At 35.5% G+C, this 23,905-nt stretch overlaps 1 protein-coding gene and 1 non-coding gene across 3 annotated transcripts in view; both read right to left on the reverse strand.

Annotated features, from left to right (window-relative positions):
* Window positions 1-1,574: 1,574 nt before the first annotated feature.
* The window catches only part of HECTD2 (HECT domain E3 ubiquitin protein ligase 2), a 76,063-nt gene continuing 53,732 nt past the window's right edge, over window positions 1,575-23,905 (reverse strand). For both annotated transcript variants that reach the window (XM_055119389.1, XM_055119388.1), the window contains exons 13-21: window positions 22,833-22,965; window positions 20,402-20,490; window positions 16,405-16,563; window positions 11,510-11,584; window positions 11,230-11,317; window positions 11,037-11,143; window positions 8,327-8,442; window positions 7,440-7,583; window positions 1,575-3,951 (exon numbers count right to left, since the gene is read on the reverse strand). In XM_055119389.1, coding sequence (XP_054975364.1) covers window positions 3,831-3,951; window positions 7,440-7,583; window positions 8,327-8,442; window positions 11,037-11,143; window positions 11,230-11,317; window positions 11,510-11,584; window positions 16,405-16,563; window positions 20,402-20,490; window positions 22,833-22,965 — 1,032 coding nt within the window. In that variant the 3' untranslated portion in view covers window positions 1,575-3,830. The remainder of the gene's footprint in view (window positions 3,952-7,439; window positions 7,584-8,326; window positions 8,443-11,036; window positions 11,144-11,229; window positions 11,318-11,509; window positions 11,585-16,404; window positions 16,564-20,401; window positions 20,491-22,832; window positions 22,966-23,905) is intronic.
* On the reverse strand, window positions 21,116-21,222 carry LOC129399546 (U6 spliceosomal RNA). The gene has a single exon (XR_008627168.1). It is a non-coding gene; the product is annotated as a U6 spliceosomal RNA (small nuclear RNA).

The raw sequence follows: 23,905 nt of genomic DNA on the forward strand, positions 1-23,905 counted from the left end.
ACCCCTGGTGCCATGTAATCTCATCAACGGCCAAGATCCAGAGATTATAAAACAAAGTTCTCGGAAGAGAGCGATGAAGAATCTCACATAGCAGAGCCTGGCAAGCCACCCATGGCATATTCGATATGCCCAAAACAGTAACAATAATGGGCCTCATTCCCCTGACCCTGAATACAACAGGAACAAATGGAGATGCTACTGGCACTCACTCAAGCAAATCGATGAGCAATGAGACGACAGTGATACAGTGATATTCTCTGATGCAGCAGTGGCAGGAGCAGAGCTAAAAGATTTCTAAGTTCATGGAAAACAAAGGAGTTTAGGGATATCAGTTGAATAGAATCCTCAAAGTTTTGTTGATGCTATTCTCCAAACAGAAACTGCATTATTTTGTTGTTATTCCTTTTTCTGAGGGGCAAGGTGCACCTATGGTGGTGTTCAAGCAGTGCTGTGCCATGGGAAAAGGGGAGACAGGAAAGTCAGACAAGAGATTGGAAGAGGCTATTCTGTTTGCTCTGATTGAAGGAGGTGGTCACAAGCCAAGGAACACAGGCATTCTCAGAAACCAGGAACAGAAGGAAGTAGTCCTTCTTGGAACCTCTAGAGGGACTGACTGTAGCTCATATAATACTTACTTTAGTCTGAAAATCCTTTTCAGAAACTTAAGTTCCCTGAATTGTAAGATAATCAATTTGTGCTATTTTAAGTCTCTAAGTTTGTGGTAATTTTTTACAGCATCAAAAAGAGGTACCCAATGAATGACAGTCAAAACCCTTTCAAATTCTCAGAAGCAGTGGCTGTGACCTTGGCACTATGGTTCCTCTTGCCGCATTCCATGTTGCTTCCTAAATGCCATGGTATATGCCGTACACATTTTAATTCATGTAATCATCTCTTTCACCCTACCTATGAGATAGGTTGTTTCCATTTTACAAGTTATTTTCATTTTATAACTGAGCACTGTATTTACTGTATAATTTGTTATTATACAATAAAACAGCATACAATAAACTCAGACCCAAACAGTTCTTAATCTCATTCAACTACTATAAAGGCTGTGTGTCCATCTAGGTGTATTGATCTTGTTAATACACCCTCCACTCTCCCCCACCATAAAAACTTTGACTTTTTTTCTATATAGCTACTTATCATATTCTCCGGTTACACATATCTCTATTTTCTAACCTCTTCTCGTTGTTCATGTATAGGAAATGTAGGAAGGGGTTAAGAGACCAAATTAATGGTTTGGGTGAGGAATACTCAGTACCTAAAGTTGTCTATAGTCAATGGAATGCCATAGTACAGTTCTGGGTAACCTCAATGGTATTACAATTGCATAATATTTGGCAAAGTATCTGTAATACACATTGTTTCCTAATGAAAATAATGCTAAGGAAATTGGTTTTACTTGGTGTCAATAAGAAGTTTTTTAAAAAAGTCATATCTATTAGAAATATTCCTAAGCAGTGAGACAATAAAATAAAAGGATAGTTTGCATTCATAAAAATTTGGACGCTTAAGATTTCAATTAATTGTCTAAAATGTTCAGAAAATGAACTGAAGTCTGATTGATTGTATAATTTTAATATTTGCAAAATTTTATCCAGGGATTAACAAACAACTTAATACAATACAGATTTGTACAAAAAAAAGAGGGACTATTAAAAAATTTGGGTCATACAGACAAAAATATGAGCAAAGATTAAAAAAGGATGGGACATTTTGTAAATACTTATAAATACTGTGTAATGCTTTAATTTACTGTGGCAGATAAAAAAATCAAGAATTAAGAGATATATAAAAAAAGCAACTACATGACAATTCTAGCTATTAACAAACTAACAGTAGTGGTTTTTAAAAAATGAGGTATTATTACACTGTAAACCAAAACAAAATACAAATAAAGGCAATGTGTAATTTAGTGATAAATGGTTATAAATTTTAACTAAACAACAGACAACAACACTGTCCAGTTACTTATGGACTTTGTCATTTAAAAATTTGGCTTGCTTGTATACTTATTTATAAATGAAATAGCTATCAATATACAAGCATATCATGAAACATGCAGACCAAGCCAATACAATGTTTTCGTCTCTACCGAATAAAATCTTTGTTTACATTTTATTTAAAACATTTAAATCTGGTTTCTTACACATGATTCTTTTGTGCTTATTAGTTAATAGTACCTACAATAAACATCTTACTTTCTAGTTCAAGCAATGCAAGAGAGAAGCAGTTTTATTTGCACATGGATTAAGTATAGAGCAAGTCAAACCAAGCTAACATGTCTTTAACCTGTCTTCCTAGAGAGGTTCAAGAACAAAAATCTTTTTAAATAGTGTATTCAAATGGAAAAGCAGAGCCACTTGTGTCTCAAAGAGAACAAACAATAAACTAGTAACTTCTTTTCCTTCCTCAGAGATTCCTGGATTGGCTTCAAAACTGCTGAAGAACAAGCTGACTTGTCCCTCCACCCTCAAAGAATTCTGCTGGTTGGGCGCAGGAAGCATGGCAATAAGAGAAGAGCATAATTAGAAAGATCTTGGGAAATGATTATTTATGTGTGAACCATATGCTGGTACTAAGTGCTGGCATCATTGTTATTGCAAATATATCTTCAGAATTCTCTGAAGGAAAGCTATCAACGTAAAATATTAGAGCTTTGATTTGGAAATATTGTAACATGCTAATAAAACTGCTTCATTTGCTATAAATTAAAAGAAAACCATTCACTATCTGACTTAAAATGCTATTTCTTTTCACATGCTACTTTATTAGAAACTCCAAAAAGGGTACTTGTAAATTTATGTAATCTGAATCCAGTGAAAATGAACATTTTGGTCAAAATGTTGAACTTCATTTTCACATGTCAAATCATCTTAACACAAATGTTACTATAGTATTAACTTTTGTCAAACATCTCAACTTTTTTTGAAAAGTAGAGCTTTAGGATCAAAAATTATTAGAAATAATTCTCATATGTCAAAGTCTATATAAAAGCTTTCTTTTTGTGCTTGTAATTATTAATGTTTAGTTAGATCCAATTTTATTTTTAATATACAGACCCTTAAGAATAAATCATCATTATACAAATATTACGGTTACTGGTTTACTGCCAGTGTGCATGCAGACTAACAATTATACTTAAAAGAACATAACCTTGAATCCAATTAGTTTGAAAATAGTTACACTCTTGTACAGTCATCTTTATTGATTTGTAAAAGCTGTATACACATCTAAAACCCTGAATTTGCTTTGTAAAAATAAATCTTTAGCAATAAATGACACTATCAAAATCCCATTATTGGCAGGCTATTATATAGTTATTTACATGCTTTTCAGCAACAGTTGAAAAGAATCTTATAGAACCAAAGCCAATAATATCAAAAAAACCCTGTAAATTGCATTTGCAATTATTACTGTTGTTTACCTCTGTATGAAAATAGGGCTACATGCCTCACATTAATGATAATGTAATTATCTGCATGGCCACGAGGGTCTCTGTGTCACTAATGCATTCTTTACTATACTCTACTTTCCCAGTGAAACACAGTGACAAACAACTTCTAGAGACTGGTAAAGTGCTATTAAAAACATGACTGGACCCAGGCCTCTCTGCCATCTGGTCATTTCTCACTCAAGCAATTTCTGTGTTAAATAAAATCATGCCTTCTCCATCGAACATGTATCATATTTCATTTAAAAAAATCAGTATTTGAAAGTTGGGGAGTTTTGTGAAGGTGTTTTGAGACAGAAACATGAAAAGGTTAAAGGCACAATAAGAGGGAAATAATGCTACATATAAAATATACTTCAAGTCTTCTAGGTTACTCAAGTCCAAAACCTTCTGAATTTGAAATTCCAATAATCAACTTCTGTTTCAGGTCCTTTTTGCTCTTGTAGGGAGGAAGGCAAAGTTGATTGAAGCAGGTGTGGGCTATAGGCAACCTAGGGAAAATTTTTCTTTAAAGGAATTATGTCTCAAAATACACAGAATGACTCACTGCAAAGCAATTTTCAAAATACCAGGGCATACACATTTAAATCTATTTTAGACTCATAAGTAAAAACTCATGAAATTCTTTATTGAACAAATATTTAAATAATACCTGCTATTATCATTCTCCATCTTGGGATAGGTTCTTAGGTAAGTTAGTCAATGTCCCATGTAAAACATTCATACTGTAAACATTATTTTTGCTGTCAGATCTAAATCTAACTCTAAATATTGTCTCCCCCAACTTGTTCAAGTTGCTTCATGTCTCTGAACCTCAATTTTATCACTCTCGTCGCTGGGTGTAAACTAAACAACTGGATGTTTAAAGAACTGTCTACACACACACAAACACCCTGCAGAACAACAGATCATACACAGCTTTACTACTTTCTCTGTTTTGACTGTCAAAAATAAAGGCCCATTTCTGTGATAATTTGTACCTCATTTCAATACTGCTGCCTAACCAGGCATGCAAATGCATCCTCTGAACCCTTTGATCTGCTTCCTCTCTACCTAATTTTCTTCAAGATTTCTACAAATACCTTAGACCTTCTACGGACTCCATAGTCAGAAAAGCTGTCAGAGAGGCCAGGTGAAGAAAAACAGGAGAATACCAAAGAAAAGAACATTAAAAAAGAAGTTTATATGATTAAATATTAAACATTTGAGAAGCTCCTATATATTATAAATTTAATTTCTGTTCTGTTTTAGGACCACACCTGGCTCTGTGGTCCAGGATCAGAGCTGTGCTCTGAGACTACATGTAATGTCAGGGATCAGTGTATGGCAAACACTGAGCTGTGTGCTTTTATGCTTTCATATAAGCCTCCAAGTAACATAAAAAGTAATTTTTATTACCCACATCTTACACACACACACACACACACACACACACACACACACACACAGATCTTAGTAATCTGCACAATACTATGAAGCTTGCAGAATTATAAATTTGAGACTTAAATACAGGTAAACTTGACTTTAAAACAAGTTCTATTTAATAAACATCTAGAGAATCTAAGATGAAGCTATATATTTTTCATGCTCGGCTATATATAATATAGATGAACTTCACTGGAAGTCTAAAAGCTATTGAAAATTGATGCCTAAGTCATGTGAGCTCACAAACTAATCCCTGAAATAACAGTAATAGAAAAAAGCAAATGGAATGCTATCTTTGTATTATAATATTAAAATATATTATATATATCACCCTTGGTAGATTTTTTTTTTTTTTTTTTTTTTGCTTTTTGGGTCACACCTGGCGATGCACAGGGGTTACTCCTGGCTCTGCACTCAGGAATTACCCCTGGCCGTGCTCAGGGGACCATATGGGATGCTGGGATTTGAACCCGGGTCGGCCGCGTGCAAGGCAAACGCCCTACCCGCTGTGCTATCTCTCCAGCCCCCGACCCTTGGTAGATTAACAAAATTTTAAATATAACAGATTCTGAAAAAAATTTTTTGTCAAGAAAAAAACTATAATGTTTTAAAATTTTTCTTGAATTATTTTTCACATCATTTTCATTTTTTCCTTAATTATAAATCTTATTATGAAATTTATATATAAATATTTGTTTCATATCTAAAATATAATTTTTAGTTGACTTAAATATTCATTCAGTAAACAGTGGGCATCACATACATACGTATGTATATGACTATATGCAGAATACAGAGTTGAGTATGATAGGAGCTCTGCTTTGGGGGCTAAGATTACAGTGTAAAATGAGGGCTGGAGAGATTGGACATCAGTTAAGGAACTTGCCTTGCATTCTGCCAACTCTGGTTTGAATCTCTGGTGATCTCTCCTTAGAACTGCAAGGAGTCATATAACTGGCATATAACTTCATAGAAGTGGCATATAACTTCTAAAAATACCTGAGAGCTTACCGAAGAAAGAATTACTTCTGCTTTTTCAGAGGAAGTTAAATGTTAAACTGGGTCTTTAAGGAGGGATAGAGTTTTCACAAATAATGAATAGCAGAAATATCACATACAAAGAAAAGCACTTAAAGTTATGGAGGAATAAAAGTTGAAAACATGTCCAAAGAATAGAAAAACAATCTGTGAAACCATACGAAGAAATGAAAATTAATAGAAAATTTTGGGAAAATGGTTCCAGTGCTTTGACAGACTTTAGATTTTGAATTTAAACAGAAATACTAGAAAGGCAAAACCTTAACCATGCAGACCAGGAAGGAGGCTATTTAGGCAAGCCAGAAATGAGGTCCCAGAGCAATCAAACCAAGGTGGTGGCAATGACAAAGCAAAGGGGTAGGTTTTAGTTAGAAAATTAAAGAAAAATACTTTTTAAAAGAAATTATTTTTAAAAAATGATTTTATGTTTAAAAATGATTTTATGCAAAATGAATGGTCTAGGGGTGAGGAGAGTGTTCAAAGGGCTGGAGCATGAGTCTGTATGTGGAAGGCCTGGTGCAGTCCACATCACATGGTCCCCCAGCGCCACCTCCAGCCATGGGTCAGGAAAGCTTCTGGGTAAACAGGGCTCAGGATTCTTCAAAGCAGTGCCTACTCAAACTGGCTTTAGAAATGGCAAGGTGTTGGGGGTGGAGGAAAGAGATCAGAATTAACCTATCAGCAGTGCTAGAAAGTAATTTAAGCTACCACTGTCGTTGTCACATGTGAGATAAAAGGGAGACTAGTATTACAGGTACTTCATGATCTAGAAGGACTTGTAGTACTACTTGTACTTTTTAGTACTGACAGCCCCACCAAAAAAATAGCCCATCATCATATTTTTAACAAAAAGCTTTTAAACAAAAATGTCAGATTATATATTATTGAAAATGAGCTAGATCCTAAAAGAGATTACAAAGCAGTTGACTTACCACAGTGAAAAGTTGACGGAAAAGAATTACCATTTAGTACTGGTATGTTTCAAGAAAAATATTTCTAGGGTGAGGCCACAGGTAGAGGTGCTTGGGGGTCACTCTTGGTGATGCCTGGGGGACCATGTAAGGTGCTGGGATTGAGTGGGGGTAGGATTGCATGCAAGGCCAGCACCTTACCCTGTACTAGCGCTCTGGGCCCCATTTCAAAAACTAATAGGGAATCTGCAGTCTAAGTTTCATTTGAAGGCTATGTTTAATCTCTCTCTCTCTCTCTCTCAAGCACACGTCTATATTTCATCTCTTTCTCTCTCTCTCCACATTTGGTGATTCTCAGTGGTTATTTCTGACTCTACACGCAGGGGTCACTCTTGGCAAGTTCAGGGAACCATAGGGAATGCCCAGGATCAAATCTGGGTCGACTATGTGTAAGGAAAGAACCCCACCTGCTGTGCTATCGATACCTCCATCCCCACTCAGTATATCTGTCTACAAAAATTACTCTGAACTGAAGAACCCTCTAGTTTCAAATTATACTAGCAAAACTTAAAGATTAAAAACAAAATTACAATCTGGAAGTTTACCAGTTAGTAGAAGTTTCATTCTTTGAGATTTTAAAGTTCAAATCAGCCATTCCTCCTACAGGTACTCTGTCACTTCCTGTAGTAAAATGTAGCAACTTCTTTTGAAGATCAAGAGGAAATCCAAATACAACATCCCAAAAATATCTAGGGAATACCAAAACAAATATTTATAATGTAACTTGACAAAAATTCTATAGGTAAAAATAAAATACAAAGTCAGCTCTAGAAAAAAAGTTGTCTTAATATATAAGAATGTACAATCTTTGTGAAATATAAAATTAAAGATATGCTTCAACATATGAACTGAAATTCTGACTAACATTATTATAAAAATAACACTTTTATAAAATTATAAAGCACTCTAACATTGCACAGTACAAAAGCCATTTTCTCCTATGTAATTTACCAGTCTTATTTTTCAACAAGTTTTTATTAAAATTCTATTTTAAGTACTGAATTCCTGATATTCTGGAACCAAAGTTAGTTTTTTAAAAGTAAAACTGCTATAATTTTACGGAAATATATTTGTATCACTTTCTCCCAAGGGGAGTTGCCAGGAGATTTTATGTTTTATTGAGATAAAATAAGGCAGTTTGGAATTCTAAGTGTTTCAACTAATTTACTAGATTTAAGACTGTTAAGTTATATAGGTGTTTATTTTGGTTTTTGAGCTGACCTGGCAGTGCTCAGTGCTTTCCTGGCTATGTGCTCAGAAATCACTCCGAGAGATGCTTGGGGGACTGTATAGGCTGCTAGGGATTGAACGGGGGTCTATCATGCGTAATGCAAGCACGTTAGCCCTGGTACTATCTCTCTGGCCTATAGAGAAAAATGAAGCATGTTCTCTGTCACCCCCTCTTCAGTGCCTTCTCAGAGAAAGCACTCACCTTATAGTCAGGTCGGTTTTCGCGTAGCCGTCATACTGAGTACTTCTCTGCAGTGCATGCATGTCTAGTTCTGGACTTCCACACACCAGAATTTCAACTTCCTCTGGACGAAGCAGCTAACAATAATTATGGATCAAAAGTTGTCACTTTTTGAAAGGCAGATTTTGAAAAATAAAATTGGAACTATCCTCATGGAATCCAATTATAAAAATTATAATTTCTCTTATCAAATCATTTTTTTAAAAATAAAGACAAGTCTCCATTAAAAAAACTTTCCTACTGAGGTAAGATTAGTTTTGCTTCTAGAAGTTTATAAATCTTATGAAACTATTAGGTTCCCCTTTGTGTTGTAAATAAGCTTTCTTCCAGGAAAATAGGCAGATGACCAAGCACACATCTATATTTCAGCTCTTTTACAAAACACAGCTTGTGATTCTCTTACTTTTAGTTGCTTTAGCAGAATTTCTTCAATTGGGAAACATATTCCTGCGGGCCACAGGTGAAAACTGCTAAACATAGGGGTCACAGCATGAGACCAAGCAGGACTAATCAATAGGATGGGGGTAAGGGGGGACAACAAGGAAACAAGGATGGAAGGGAGCCATGGTCGGGAAAACTCTGGCAAACCTTGCTCAGCATCTACTCATCTGCCACTCCCTCTTTCAGATGTCCCCTAATACCTCCTGTATACGCTGTTGAATTTGGGGACTTTCTTCCAATCATGTGTTTGTTACCATATGGGCTGTACTCCTTGTAAAGAGATTAAAAATTTAAAAACAGAGAATGGCTATGCCATTCCATTTTTATTTTCTCTCTTCCAAACCCCTATGTCACAGATAAAACTCAATCAGAGCTCAATGAAGTGATTTCTTTTCAAAGGTAATTTCAACAGCATATTTCATATTGATGATAAAGCTCTTTCCTATGAAGTAGGCGGGTAGATGGAAGAGGGCTGGAAATGCTTCTTGGGAAGTAATAAAAACCAAGATGGATTTAAAGTGGTTACTCTGTCACTAGCCCTAATGTAGCCAAACCCACAAAGAAGGACTGAGGTCTGATAAGACTATAACTGGCACCATCACCATCCCAGAGAAGGTTGGACGCCTTCAACCTCCACACCAGAGAAGCTCCAGCACGGACACAGGGTTGTGATAAGGACATGGAGGTAGACATCAAGTTTCAAGCTTCTCCTATTAACAACATGCTAGGAATGAAGTCTTAATTTCCACAGAAAGCCCCATATGGGGGCAGTTTGGTAGAAACTGACTGATGAAACTAATTCTGCAAAGGCAAATGGGCACTTGTGCAGTTTTGGGAGTAGACTGCATCTCCATCTGAGACATGTACTCTCAGTTTTCTCCTCTCTGGAGAAATCTGCCTCTCTCTTGAATACATTTCTCTGTCTCTCTCTCTGTCTCTCCATCTCTGTCTCTCTCTCAACTGTTTTACTTCATTATTTGTCTTCTGCTGAAATTCTTTTCTGCTGAGGGAAGGTGACCTCCAGGAAAGCCTGGGGGAAGATTTAGGACTATTTTTTTCTTTCCAGCAAAGAGCAGTTCCTTGCTCCAGCCTGGGTTCCACGGCTCCCAGAGATATCTGGGGCAAAAATCATTTCTCACGTCTGGCAGAGCAAGTTCAAACAGGTTCAATTTGACAGCTACTCTGTGAGGCTAGTGAGACGCACAGTGAAGGCACTCATTGCAGTCTTGCATTAGTCCTAAATTCCCGCAGGCACTTCCCCTGGTGACTGGGTTTTGGAGTAACAAGGTGGACTTCCCTCTCGAGACGGCCACCTCTCTTCTCCCTGCTTTACCACATAAGTTACTGGCAATAACTATGAAAAGTAATTTAAATAAAAGACCATCTCCAAACAAAATTGAGGGGCGAGACAAGAGGTATACATAGAACATGTCCTCAGCAGTTTAGGTGAATTACTTTCAGGAAACAATGTTTAATGATATATTCAACCTGATGTTCCAGATAGGAGCTGACCCATGTTCGCATGGTGAGGACAATTCAAATCAAGAGAGTCCTTCATTACCACGGGTGACACATTACTCTGGGAAAAAGTCAACTCAGACCTGCTGAGTACCCTTGAAGCAGCAGGAAGCAATTACTGACTTCTGCACTGGAGTTTCTGTGTTAATGCTGCTTTAATCCTTTCAGTACTAAGACCCTGAGCCCCAAGGAATCTCTTCCTCCACTTTGCTTATGGAAATTTTTTAAAGGCTTAAAAAAATACCATGAAGTATAAGGAGAGAGAAATAAAGCTGACTGGTCTTTTTCGGCTTTAAAGAATCAAAGCTAAAACGGAAGAATTATTTGACTACTATCTTTCAAATGCCAAAAATGTTTCCTATTTTAAAAGTATATCTACTACAACCTATAAGGAATAATCTATCACAAGTATATTATTACCAAGCCTAATTGAAAGTATGAACTGGAGCAATAGCACAGCGGGTAGGGTATTTGCCTTGCACGCGGTCAACCCAGGTGTGATTCCTCCATCCCTCTCAGAGAGCCTGGCAAGCTACCGAGAGTATTCCGCCCCCATGGAAGAGCCTGGCAAGTGGTGTATTCTATATGCCAAAAACAGTAACAAGTATTACAATGGAGATGTTACTGGTGCCTGCTCAAGCAAATCGATGAAAAATGGGACGACAGTGCTACAGTGCTACAATTGAAAGTATAATTTAAAGTTTAAACTCACCATGAGGGCATTTGAAGCACACACACTATGAAATCCATAATAAAATGCAGCAAACTGCTTATAGATGGATTTGTTGAGAAGAAAGTCAATATAAAGCTGCACATATTCTGGAAAGCAATTTTATACCTTTTAAATAGTGAAAGTAAATATTTAAAACTAATGCATTTTAATTAAGAAATGGTTCTCAACCTACCTTTCCTATTTTGATTGGTAACTGGAATTTTATCACCGCCTGGCTTTAAATTATAGGACTTTATAATTCCAAATTCTTCTTGGAAAACCTTATGGGGAAGTAAAACATAGCATATTTATTTTAATACAGTAATAGGCTTTATTGAATAGGTTTATAAAATTAAAAAAAGAGTTGACTTTTCTTTCCAAATGCACCAACTTCATAAAAGTGATTTACATCAAATGGGATTTTTCATGTAGAAATACATCGTTAGAGAAAAGCCATTTGCCCTTAAGAGTACCTGAAATGTTGAGTAGAAATCTTCTTCAACATTGCCTTCATATGATAGGAGTTCATTTAATCCATGGGCCAACTCCTGTAAAGAAAAATCTGTTACCTACATTTTAAAATCAAATAGTGTTACCTATAAGAGTTTAGTAGATCTACTATAGATGCTACATAATGTGATGTAATGTGTTACATAATGTGACAGAAGTGCCTTCAATTTTGAAATAAAATATACTTAAGGTATATTTTTCAGGGTACAAAATACTTAATGATTTAAAAAGGCTTGAAAAAACTGACTGAAAAAATTATATAGAAAGAAAATATCCAATGCAAACCATAAAGGCATAACTTTGAGGACTATTCTTACACAACAAGGTAAGAACATAATTCCTATAATAATTCACTCCTCTCTATATAACTATTATGGCTTTGCCTTATTTTTCACTTTTAATTTATGTCATTTTAATTTTAACATTATCTTTTAGACATAAATATATATAGTTCATTTATGTATTAGGTGGATTCTAATTGTGGTTATTGTGCCCTCTGCTTCCTTCAAAAGTCTGAGAACACTGGAAGAAATATTTTCTTCATCACCAAATTAGAAAAATTAACTCCAATAAAAACATCTGTAGACTGTGAAAAAAACTGAAGTTCTAATTTATTTTAAATGACTAAGAAGATAGCTGTTACATGCTTTACACATGGTATAATTTTCATTCCATTAAAACTGGAAGAATTTAATTAATTCTTAAATTAATTCTTAAAATAATTTAATTAATTTAATAGGGACTTCCCCAATGGTGCTTATGGTCAAGTGGCCACTTCTGGTGTTACTTGTCCAGTGGTACAGATCTGATGGTAAAATTAGATATTTTATACACATATAGGCTAACAGAGTTGATATGATTATATCATCATGATGTGATTTTTATTTTTGAAGTTATTCCCCCCCCCTGGGGAGGGCATATTGTCTGTGCTCAGGGCTTACTCCTGGCTCTTGTTTAGAGATCACTCCTGGCAATATTTGGGAGACTAGATGAGGTGCGGGAATTGAACCAGGCTTGCCTTAACCCTTGTATTATTTCTTCAGCCCTGAGATGTATAATTTTTATTATGAACCTCTGGGACTAGATGGGCAAGTCTTTACCATTTTCTTTTAAAGACTGTTGGATGACAAAATACAAAGTAAATAGGTCATGAAGCTAAGTACTCCCGGTCTACTTTATTCAACGTGAGGTCTTTTATTCTCAGACTTTGTATTTTCAATCCCTTTTTGTTGAGAATCATTTTGCTTAACCCTACTGTTGATCTTTGTCTCTTAACTATAATATGCTTTCTCTAAAACATGAATTACCCATGTAATTAGACTTTTTTTTGTGACTTGGAAAATCTGTAATTTGATAGAGCATTTGAAGATCAGAGAATTTTGTTTTTACATACTCTGAATACTGATATTATTTATAGAGCTTGTGTATGAGCAACTTCAGAATGAAAAGAGATAGAGTTTCCGATTCAAGTTTATGCCTACTTCCCCATGCTTCTCCACTAAACTTTCACATGTAATTTTCATCAGACTGTGCTGGGACGATTTCTTCTTATTGCTGGACAACTTTGATGTTTAGGTGATGGATCCTCCTTGTCTCTAGAGAAACAGTGGAGCATTCCTACACATGGTAATGAAAATTTATTTATTAACACTCCAGAATTAAAAGCTCCAGAATTTCTCTTTTTTGCATTTTTTTGTTTTACATTCATAGATAATATGTTTAACTTAATTAACATACCTACTTGGGCTTGGGGGATGGTTTGGTGGCTAACAATGGCCTCCTCCGCAAGTGTGAGGTTATGAGTTTGAGCCCTAATGCTGCCCTACATGCCACATTCAGTTCTACTAGCTCTTCTGTAGGGACCCTGGGACTACAGTAGTGTTTGATCTCTGGTACATAGCTGAGTGTATATGAGAACCACAACTAGAAAAAGTGCATGACCCCTGAACAGCACCTCAACTGAAAAAAAAATGTGTAAGCACTATGGCCAGAGCATGACCTCAACAAGCACTATAACCAGAATGTGTGTGACCCTCGGACAGCACAAGTGCAAGCACTGCAACTGAAGTGTGTGCTCCCTAGCAAGCATAACCAAGTGTGTGGCAGGGGAAGGGAGAGGAGGAGAGGGGAGGGAGGGCAGATACCTATCTACTGTAAATTGCTCTTCTTGTTTACTCTGCTTAATTAAAAAAATTTTTTTTTTTTTTGGTTTGGGGGCCATACCTGGCAATGCTCAAGAATACTCATGGCTCCACATTCAAGAATCACTCTTGGTAATGCTCAGGGTGTCAGGGACCGAACACCAGGTCTGCTACGTGTAAGGCTTACCTGCTGTCTACCTATCTGGCTCCTGCTTGAAAATTTTCTAAACTTGGATTTTTATACTGTGTCCAAATATAAATGATAATAAAGAACTGAATTAAAAAAGCACTTGAAACCATTTTATGGATATAATTTTACTATCACTAAGTAAAATTAGGTTGCAGTTTTATAGATGTATTGATAATTCTTCCATTAAAAGTATTTTATAAATTATCCATATTCCACTATTCTAAGAGTTGTTTTCATTCTTTGTTATTAATGCTTAGTTTTTCTTATAGTGTATCTTATATACAGTATATGCAAAAATCTTGATGCATTATTTAAAAAGGCCAAACAGGTATATGTAATTAACTCACTGTCATCTTTAGTCATCACTGTAATATCAAATAACATTTGTATAGTCATTCATAAATTATTTATTGCAAACTAAAAATAGTTGAATAAAAATCAAATTTGAATAGCTTTCATTATAAAATTAAGCAGATAATGACAAAAACCAATGAAATTAGGAATTTAATGAGTAAAAATTCTGCAGAAACTGAATACATGCAACAAAAACAATCACAGAACTCTAAAATAAGAAGGTAACTCAGAGATTATTCCCATAGGTTGCAAAGGAGAAAATTAAGTCAATCACTTAGGATCATGCTTATGTGCTACAGATTTAAGACTAGAGAAGAAAGATCTTTCTGTTTCTAAATCAGAGTAAACTCTCTCATCACACAGTTTTTCTGACTACTAAGTCTTATACAAATGTGAATTTAGGCCTTAGGCACTTAATCTGAAAGAAATCACATAAACTCCCAAAAATATGTTTAATGTCACCCTTCCCCAACTAGGTAGCATGAAGAATGATTTTCTAATTGGAACCACATTTGGGAAAGGTTTCACAGAAGGTGCCAGTCCTATACCAAACTCAACTGACCAAGGTATATTTAGACTAGTTTTTAGTATGGGACAGAGAATGTTCACATGTGGTATATGCTGAGTATTCCTGGGGAATTTTGCTGATCCACAGTTATCAAATTGCAGATTACATAGGGGTTGTCAGGAAGGAAATACTATCCATTTCTTGAGCCAATTTTAACCCTGGACCAAATTTAATTATTCAAATCTACATTTATGAACTGAGGGATGCTATATGAGACACGTTAAATTAATTTATTGTGTTTTAGAGATTAATAGTAAACTGTTCTAAAGGTACTACACAGTAACAGTTTATTAAGGATTGACAGAAACAATCAAGTTCTAGGTGTTCTATTATCTCATACACAGTGGATTTCAATTAGCTCTCCAGTATCTAATATTTACTGATGCAAGCAGTCAGACAGAGAAGGCCCCCCTGGCAATGAAATTCCTTGGGAAATAATAACTATCTAACCCTAAGGCTGTCAGGACACACCTTAGGGATATGACAAGACCTGACAAGAGCTTTACCTGGAGCTAACCCAGACCAGAGAAGGCTGGACTCACCATTTAAGAGAAGCTCTAGCAGGAACAAAGGTCAAGAAAAGGAATTTCAAAGAAGACCGTCAACCACTTCCATCTCTACCACTTGGCAACCAGCCTAGCAATGGACTCTTACCTAGCTAGAAAGCCCCAAGTGGGGCAGCTTGGGAAAACCTTATAAAAGCCAACTTGAGCAAAGGAAGCACATACGTATGCTGCCCAAACCCATGTTCTGTACATGTGGTGCCCAAGCACATTTGTGGTGCCCAAGCACATATGCTGCCTGCATTTCCCCTCTTGAGATGTGTACTGGAGCTCTCTTTGCCTTTGGAGAAGTCCACATTCTCTCTTGAGTGTGTTATTCTCTCTCCTTTTTTCTACCTTCTTCCCTTCCTCCAAGACTCCAAGTAAAATGTTCTTACTTCACTGCTCACCTTCTCTTGAAATTCTTTTCTGCTAGAAAGGCAAGAACCAGGAAGGCCTGGGTGAGGCTGAGGACTTTTCCTGCAAAGAGCAATTCCTTGCTCCAGCCTGAGTCTATATCTCCCCCATGCCAAAAAGGACAAATGGACATCAGGTATGGCTACCTTGTGGGGCTGGCGGGACTCCTGGTCCGTGCCATGGTGGGGCTCATCACAGGTTTTATCAGTCCTAGCTTTCCCAGCAGGTCCTAGGGTTGCAGAGGCGGATCGAGAGAAAATGGCCACCTCTCTTTTCTCTGCTTCATATCAGTCACCCTTGGGGAAGCCCCCTGACTTCATTTACTATTCCACTATCCCATTCACATAAGGAAACCAGAGCTCAGAGGTTAAATATCCTACTCAAGTTCACTGAGCTAGTAAGTGGCAAAACCTGGATTCAAACCTCTACCTCTCTGACTTCAAAGCTCCTACCAGGCTAATAGAAACTGGAGTGCTGCAAAGTGGGTGATGTGTGTCTATAAGAAAGGTGAAGACAAGCTAGAAAGGAGATGGTTGCAAAGGTAGGGGAAACCATGCTCAAAATTAAAATAGCTTTAGGAGAGTCTACAGGAAGCAGAACGATGATTTATCATTGAAGGGTAAGATGCTGATAACTTTATACTTACGGGCATAATTTGACATAAGTCATCCGTGGTGACACTGCAGATGCCTACTGGTGTATTCTGATCACTAGGAACGATGGGTGGACTCAACAATTTCTTGTAGCAGCAGGGCGGGAAACGAATATCCAAGGTAATGCTGTTATAAACAGCTAGTCCCATAAGCTATGCATACTGAATGTTAAGCATTAACATAAATTCCATGACAACAAACGAGTTTTGAATTATGCATAAGTCTATTTTTTGCATACTTTTTCAGACCTTACACTGACTTTCTAATTAATTCCACATACTCCCTTTTATTTATTTTCCCTTTATTTTAGATAAAATAATTCCTTGATTACCAAAAGGCATGTAAAAAGGCATGCAGTTGGTAGTATTTAATGATGTCCCAGAAAAATTTATCTAACATCACAATAAATAGCAATTCCATACTTTTTTAATAAATTATTTAACAAGTAAAAGCAACACATTTTCTAAATTTAAGCAAAGATGTTGATGATTTTATAAGTAGTGGCAGCAATTTATTCCGTAGCACTCCCTACAGAACATCCTACTTATTTTGGGGAATCTATTTTCACTATCTTAAAATTAACAGGCTATTTTAAAGAGAGTTGAGCTACATAAGCATACTAATAGACATACGGACATGCAATTGATAAGCTAATAGGACAATTGATTTCTACTATAATACTTGAAAGGCCTTTGTTGCTTGTCATTTACTCAATATGTTAAAGCTAAAAAGCTACGGGTGTTATATATTTAAACTTCACCCACTCATATTTTATTTATTGGTTATATGGTAGAATGTAACATCCATTTACTGAAAGATATAAAAAGTATATAAAATATTTTTAACTGCTAAAGATTATTCTACGATTTATTAAGGAAAGCTTTCATCTTATAGACTCAAAGGGAAATCTAAACATATGAGTTGATAAATTATTGAAAAAAAATGGCAAAGTGAAGGTTAGGAGTAATTTAAGAAATAAATGTTATCGTTAACCATATGAACAGAGACTCAGGAGTGTGTTCAAGGGGGCAGATATGGAAAATAAGCCTTAATGTGCTTCTATAATTGTGATAGTAGCATGTGCCACAATAACTGCAGTATTATTTGTTACCATCTCTGATCATCTACTCAAATGACACACTCAAAGCAATTTTCATTAAGGAAAAATTAGTCTGAAAGAAAGGTTTTTCACAGATAAGGATGCAGGCTTAAAGGACTTGCTTGAGGACAATTTCACAGGCAAAAGCATGTTTTATTTCCCACTAAATCAACCTGTTTTTGATGAAGTGGGATGAGGACCAAAGAAGTCTGCTAGAGCTTCTGAGGTGTCTGCCATGTGGTATAGAGAGAGCAGTTTATAAACCTTGTACCATACTCTCCTGCTTGCAATTTTAATCCAACAGTCTTTTCGGTATAGGCAATTCTATTTTTTAAAATTGCTATACCATGGCTTTCAAGAATTCTTGAAACATTTTAAAATTACTAGTACAGGTTTTATTATAACATCTCTTGCAAACTCCTAAACTTACAATAAAGAAAAAAACTATCAGAAACACACAATATTGTCAGAAGTACTAGAACAATTAATCTGTAGTCCTAAGATTCAAAACCTGGAAGTAGGTAAGAACCAACTATATTTTCTCAATTTTCATTACTAATAGTTTTCAATATTTAGTTATCACCTTTGATAAATTAATTGCTTATATAACCACAAGCCATTATCATATCTATCCTTTTATTAATGTGCCTTTTTATGGTCTTAGTTTTCTTTTTTTTTCCAGCAAAGTAAATAGATTTTATTTGGGGGGTTTTTGAAGGTGTGGAGGGGGAGAGAGAGAGAGAGTGAGAGAGAGAGAGAGAGAGAGAGAGAGAGAAAGAGAGAAAGAGAGAGAGAGTAATGTGCTCAAGAGAGAACACAGGCTTCTCCAAGGGTGAAGAAAGAGCCCCTAAACACATCCCAGCATTGGACACGAAAGCATGAAAGTATACATCTCAAGAGGGGAGATTCGGGTGACACATGTGCTCGGCCATATGGGCGCAAGCAGCACATGGGCTCAGGTAGCATATGTGCGCCAGTTTTCTATTGTTAATTTTTTTGCAAAGGTAACTACATAAAATAATGGTAGTAGTGGCTATAATAATTTAATATAATTTAATTTTAAATTTAATTATTTAACTTGAAATATGAGACATGTAAATATGTCTAATATATTTTTCTGGGAAATGAGTGAACAGAAATTAATGTTTACTTTAAAAAACCCAATTTTATGTAAAACTCCATTCTAAGAATGTGATAGCCAGGTAAAAGCTAAAATTTTATTTCAAATACTAGAAATGTTATCTACCAAACTGGTCACAATAAGAATGTAAACAATTAATAAACATACATATATGTACATATATAAATGTAGGTCTTCAATGACTCAGTACTTCAATGGAGATGCAACATTTAACAAGTAATTACTGAAGATAAAAGAATACAAAGAGTAGTCTGTAATTGTTAGGCATTCTCTATAAAGGAACTCGGGTCTTTAGACAGGGCAATAGATGAATAAATTTAAAATCATGTTTACCATCTCAATGCACAGTTTCTCCCTATACTCTTTCTTCCATCTACCCTCTCAATTTTCATGTATATCACTCATGATTTATTTCTGAAAAAATGTACCAAAGATTCAGAGCCTTTCCTAAGATGGCTTTTTCTTTATGAATTTTCTGGAACTTCCTGTGTGCCCTCTTTTCAAATGCACTACATATTGTTCTGTAGCAAGCACATGCAACTTTTTTTTTCCTAGCAAACCCTCCAGTTTATGTCATACACTCTCTCCAAGCCTGGAGTTAGTGAAATCCATTTGTACCATTAAAAAATCTTTCCCTATTCTGGAAGAAATGCACAGATTTTTTTTCTTCTGAGAACTTTCAGTACTCAAGGCAAAATGGTCACCTAACTTAGGGAAGAGACTACCCTTGAATAGATTGGTAACTATTACTTGAGAGTAAACTTCGGAAAGACGGTCTTCCTTCTTCTTTTAACCTATGTATAACCAGGGATTCCTCATTTATTTATTTTTCTTTATTTTATTCCACAGATGATTATACTTCATAGAACTAAAAAAGCTATTACATAGGCATCTTGTATAGTTAATCTCTTATTCAATGCAGAATTGCCTTCTTCAATATAACTGGTAGGGATCAGAGGATGGCAAAGGAATTTATGTAATTTTTAAAAACTCTATAAAATAGGGGCTGGAGAGATAGCACAGCGGGTAGGGCGTTTGCCTTGCACGCGGCCGACCCAGGTTCGAATCCCAGCATCCCATATGGTCCCCTGAGCACAGCCAGGGGTAATTCCTGAGTGCAGAGCCAGGAGTAACCCCTGTGCATCGCCAGGTGTGACCCAAAAAGCCAAAAAAAAAAAAAAAAAAAAAACTCTATAAAATAAAATACCATATTAAATATTTCAATTCCACTCTATTCCTAAGTTATATGGATATATTAGGATTTGAAAGAGCATATGAAAAAGATTTAATCTCTGAAATTGTAATTAATTACTAAATGAAATAAACACAAATTACCAACATAAAAAAAACATTATGAATAGAGAAGACACTTTGATATTTTAAAAACTCAAACAATTTTCTAACAATTCAGATAAAACATAAACTAGGAAATAATCATGTCCATTTTGAGGTAGGGATTTTAGTCCTTATCTCAAAAAATCTTGTTATTCCTTTCAACTAATAAAATGTGCTGACATTACATAGTTGGGATGTTATAAATAATAAAGACGACTGAAAAATCTATTAATAAATTTGATAAGAATGAACATTAGTTTGAATGAAATGTCTAATGAGTTTTCAAAACATTTAATGAATGGTATGTTAAACAACTTTCAAGATCCAGTTTATTAAAAAAAAAAAAAAAGAAGAAAAAAAGAAAAAAAACACCTGTAGTCTACTAGCACCTCCTAGTGGAAAGTTTAAAGGATACAATTCCCACCAATCGGAATTCAGAATAGTTATCACATTTAAAGCTGCTAAACCAATGGCAGTGTGAATCCTTGTGATATGTAAACATGCCTGGGGGGGGGGAAGATAAAGAAAAAAAAATTGAAGCAAAACATTTCAGCAACAGCTCTATCACAAATTATCATGTTGAAAACATAGAAAACAGTTTTTTGAGGAACAGCCATATTGTTTTCCAAAAAGGCTGAACCAGTTGGCATTTCCACTAACAATGAATGAGGGTCTCTTTTTCCCCACATTCATACCAGCACTGGTTGTTCTTGTTCTTTGGGAACATTGTATGACCAAAATCTAGTCAGGAACAACCTTGTAACTGTGTATCTCGGGTGATTCAATTTTTTAAAAAAGAAAACAAATATACAGAGCATTCAAACATATTAAAAACATTTTTAATTGATTCACTGTGAGATCCGCAGTTATAAAGTTGTTCATGATTGAATTAGAATCATATAATGTTCCAACAGCCATCCCTTCACCAATGTACATTCCTATCACCAATGTCCCGGATTTCCCTCCCAAGTCCCCCTCTCCAGCATGCTTTTTTTTTTTTTTAATTTTTTAAATTTTATTGAATCACCGTGAGATAGTTACAAGCTTTCATGTTTGGGTTACAATCTCAACAATGATCAAACACCCATCCCTTCACCAGTGCACATTCCCCACCACAATATCCCCACCCCAAAATATGGAACCGTTCACGAATTTGCGTGTCATCCTTGCACAGGGTCCATGCTAATCTTCTCTATATCGTTCCGATTTTAGTATATGTGCTGCTGAAGCGAGCACGCTTCTAAGGCATGCTTCTAAGCATGCTTCTAAGGCAGACCTCCCCCCCCCCTCTCTCTCTCTTTCTCTCTCTCTCTCTCCTTTATTCCTTTTGGGCACTGTGGGTTGAAATACTGTTACTGAATGGGTATCATGCATATTGCTTTACTTCCTTTCAGCACCCAGTTATTGCCCAGAGTGATCATTTCCCACTGCCATTGTCATAGTGGTCCCTTTTCTGTCCTAACTGCATTCCACACAGCCCCCATTGTGACAAGTTTCCTACCATGGAGCAGTCTTCCTGGCCCTTATTTCTATTGTCTTTGGGCATTATTCTCATACTATATATATATATATATTTTAAATATCTCACAAATGAGTGCGATCATTCTATGTCTATCTCTTTCCCTCCAACTCATTTCACTCAGCATGATACTCTTTTCCATGTCCATCCATGCATAAGCAAATTTCATGACTTCATTTTTCCTAACAGCTGTATAGTATTCCATCATGCAGATGTACTACAATTTCTTTACTATTCATCATACTCAGGCACTTGTGTTATTTCCAGATTCTGGCTATTGTGAAGAGTACTGCAATGAACATAGATAGCTTTTCTGCTTTGTATTTTTGGGCTCCTAGGATATATTCTCAGGAGGAGTATTGCTGGGTCATATGTTTATTAGTCCCCTGAATCTAGGGTGGAAACAAGATAAACATAATGGAATGTATTAATTTATAAAGAACTTTTGTGTTTCCTTTTTTATTAGTGTCCTGGACCAAAAGTAGAAACAGGGTAAAAGTAATAAAATATATTGATTTATAAAAAAGAATTTATCAGTTTTGATTAAAGCTAATTTTGAAAGAGTACACAGAGATTTCAATTTTTCCATGTCATCTTTATTTCTCTTTACTAGAAAGATCACACACATAACATTTTGAAAAATGAGAAAAACACTTAAAACTCTGTTTGGGTTGACCAGATTTGGGGCCACACCTAATGATGCTCAGGGCTCACTTCTCAATCTGTACTCAGAGATCACTCCTGAGGGTTGGGGGTGGGAGGATTGGGGGACCATACGGGGTTATGGGATTGAACCAAGGTCAGAAGTGTGCAATGCAAGAGCTTATCTGCTGCACTATCTCCCTGACACTAAAACTTTTCCTCAAAGAGAAAGAAACATTAATAGATACCAAGGATTATCTGTGTTTTCTATAAATAAAACCAAATCTAAATTTAAAATTTTTTGTCTTAACAAAATCAATTATTTATGTCTCATGATTGAAAGAGGCTCAAATATTAGTGTAGAGAAAACTACAGTTTTAATTTTGAATGTTCTTTATTCTAGTAACATTAAATTTTCACATTAGTTTGGAATTATTCAGAAAGATGTGACTATTTCCTTGAAAATGTGTACTTTCAGTATTTATACATTTTTTTGTATAGATTTTGTGCTTTCAGTAGAATCTTGATCATCAATTTGGTGAAACTAGTAAATAAGCAACCAAATTTTTTCAACTCCAATGGTTGACAAAATATCTGTAAAAATTGTAGGGTAGTTTAAAGGTAAGACTGACATTTGGCTCTAATAATTATGAAGAAATGCCGTTTGTAAAGACAAAATACTCACCATAATCTGGGTGAAAAATCTGGCGAATCAGAAGAAGGAACCATTCCTTAGTCAAACCACCCATATCCAAACCAGCTTCTCCTACAAATGTAACTTTCAACTTCTTTTTCAAGTCTGCTGTTTTACGGGTTAACTAATTGAAAAAATATATATAGTAGAGGGAAACACAGCACAATAAAAAGCAAATTAACTTTTTTCCTGAGAAGTAAACTAGGTATATTAGTTATAATATCACAAAACTCCATCCGTACTTCATCCATCCATCCTTCATCCATCTATCCAATACATCAGTTAATTATGTATACACTGTATAGTGTAATAAACTAGGAATAATTTATTATTTATATTGCTATATCACCAACAATAGTTGTTATCCTGTACAACAGTGAGATATTATTTTTATTATATAGATCAAGAAATTGGACAGATTTCTAGTCCAAGGTTACTGTTTCCCCATGTCATATTGCCCCCAAGATTTTAATTTTGAAGATTATGATATAAAATAACTTCTATAACATTCCTCCAACATTAAATTTCAATAAGTCACAGAGCTAAAACAGTTATTATGTCTGAATTGCCACATGCATATTTGATTAAATCATTGTACATATACATACAATCAGTCTGTGAGCCTGAGTAGACCAATATACCTCAGAGGTCATATATCTAATTATACATGAGTAATCTGAAGCCTGAAGATGACAAAATGGCTTACTCATTTTAAGTTTTCTATATAAAATACCTTTCCGAAGAATCATTAACAAACGTTATTAAATATATAAAAATGAACATAAACTTAACTGTGAATACATAACTGATTATAACTATAGTTTCAAAATATAAGAAAGCATACCACACTTATAGGCATACAACATATAGAGAAATATAAGATTTTAGTATAATATAAGATTTTAATATAAGATTGCCAAGATTTGGGGCTGGAGCGATAGCCCAGCGCGTAGGGCGTTTGCCTTGCATGCAGCCAGGGCATTTGCCTTGTACGCAGTCGATCCGGGTTCGATTCCCAGCATCCAATATGGTCCCCTGAGCACCGCCAGGGGTAATTCCTGAGT

The sequence above is a fragment of the Sorex araneus genome, chromosome 11, assembly GCF_027595985.1.
Source record: "Sorex araneus isolate mSorAra2 chromosome 11, mSorAra2.pri, whole genome shotgun sequence".
In the NCBI taxonomy this organism is placed as follows: Eukaryota; Metazoa; Chordata; class Mammalia; order Eulipotyphla; family Soricidae; genus Sorex; species Sorex araneus.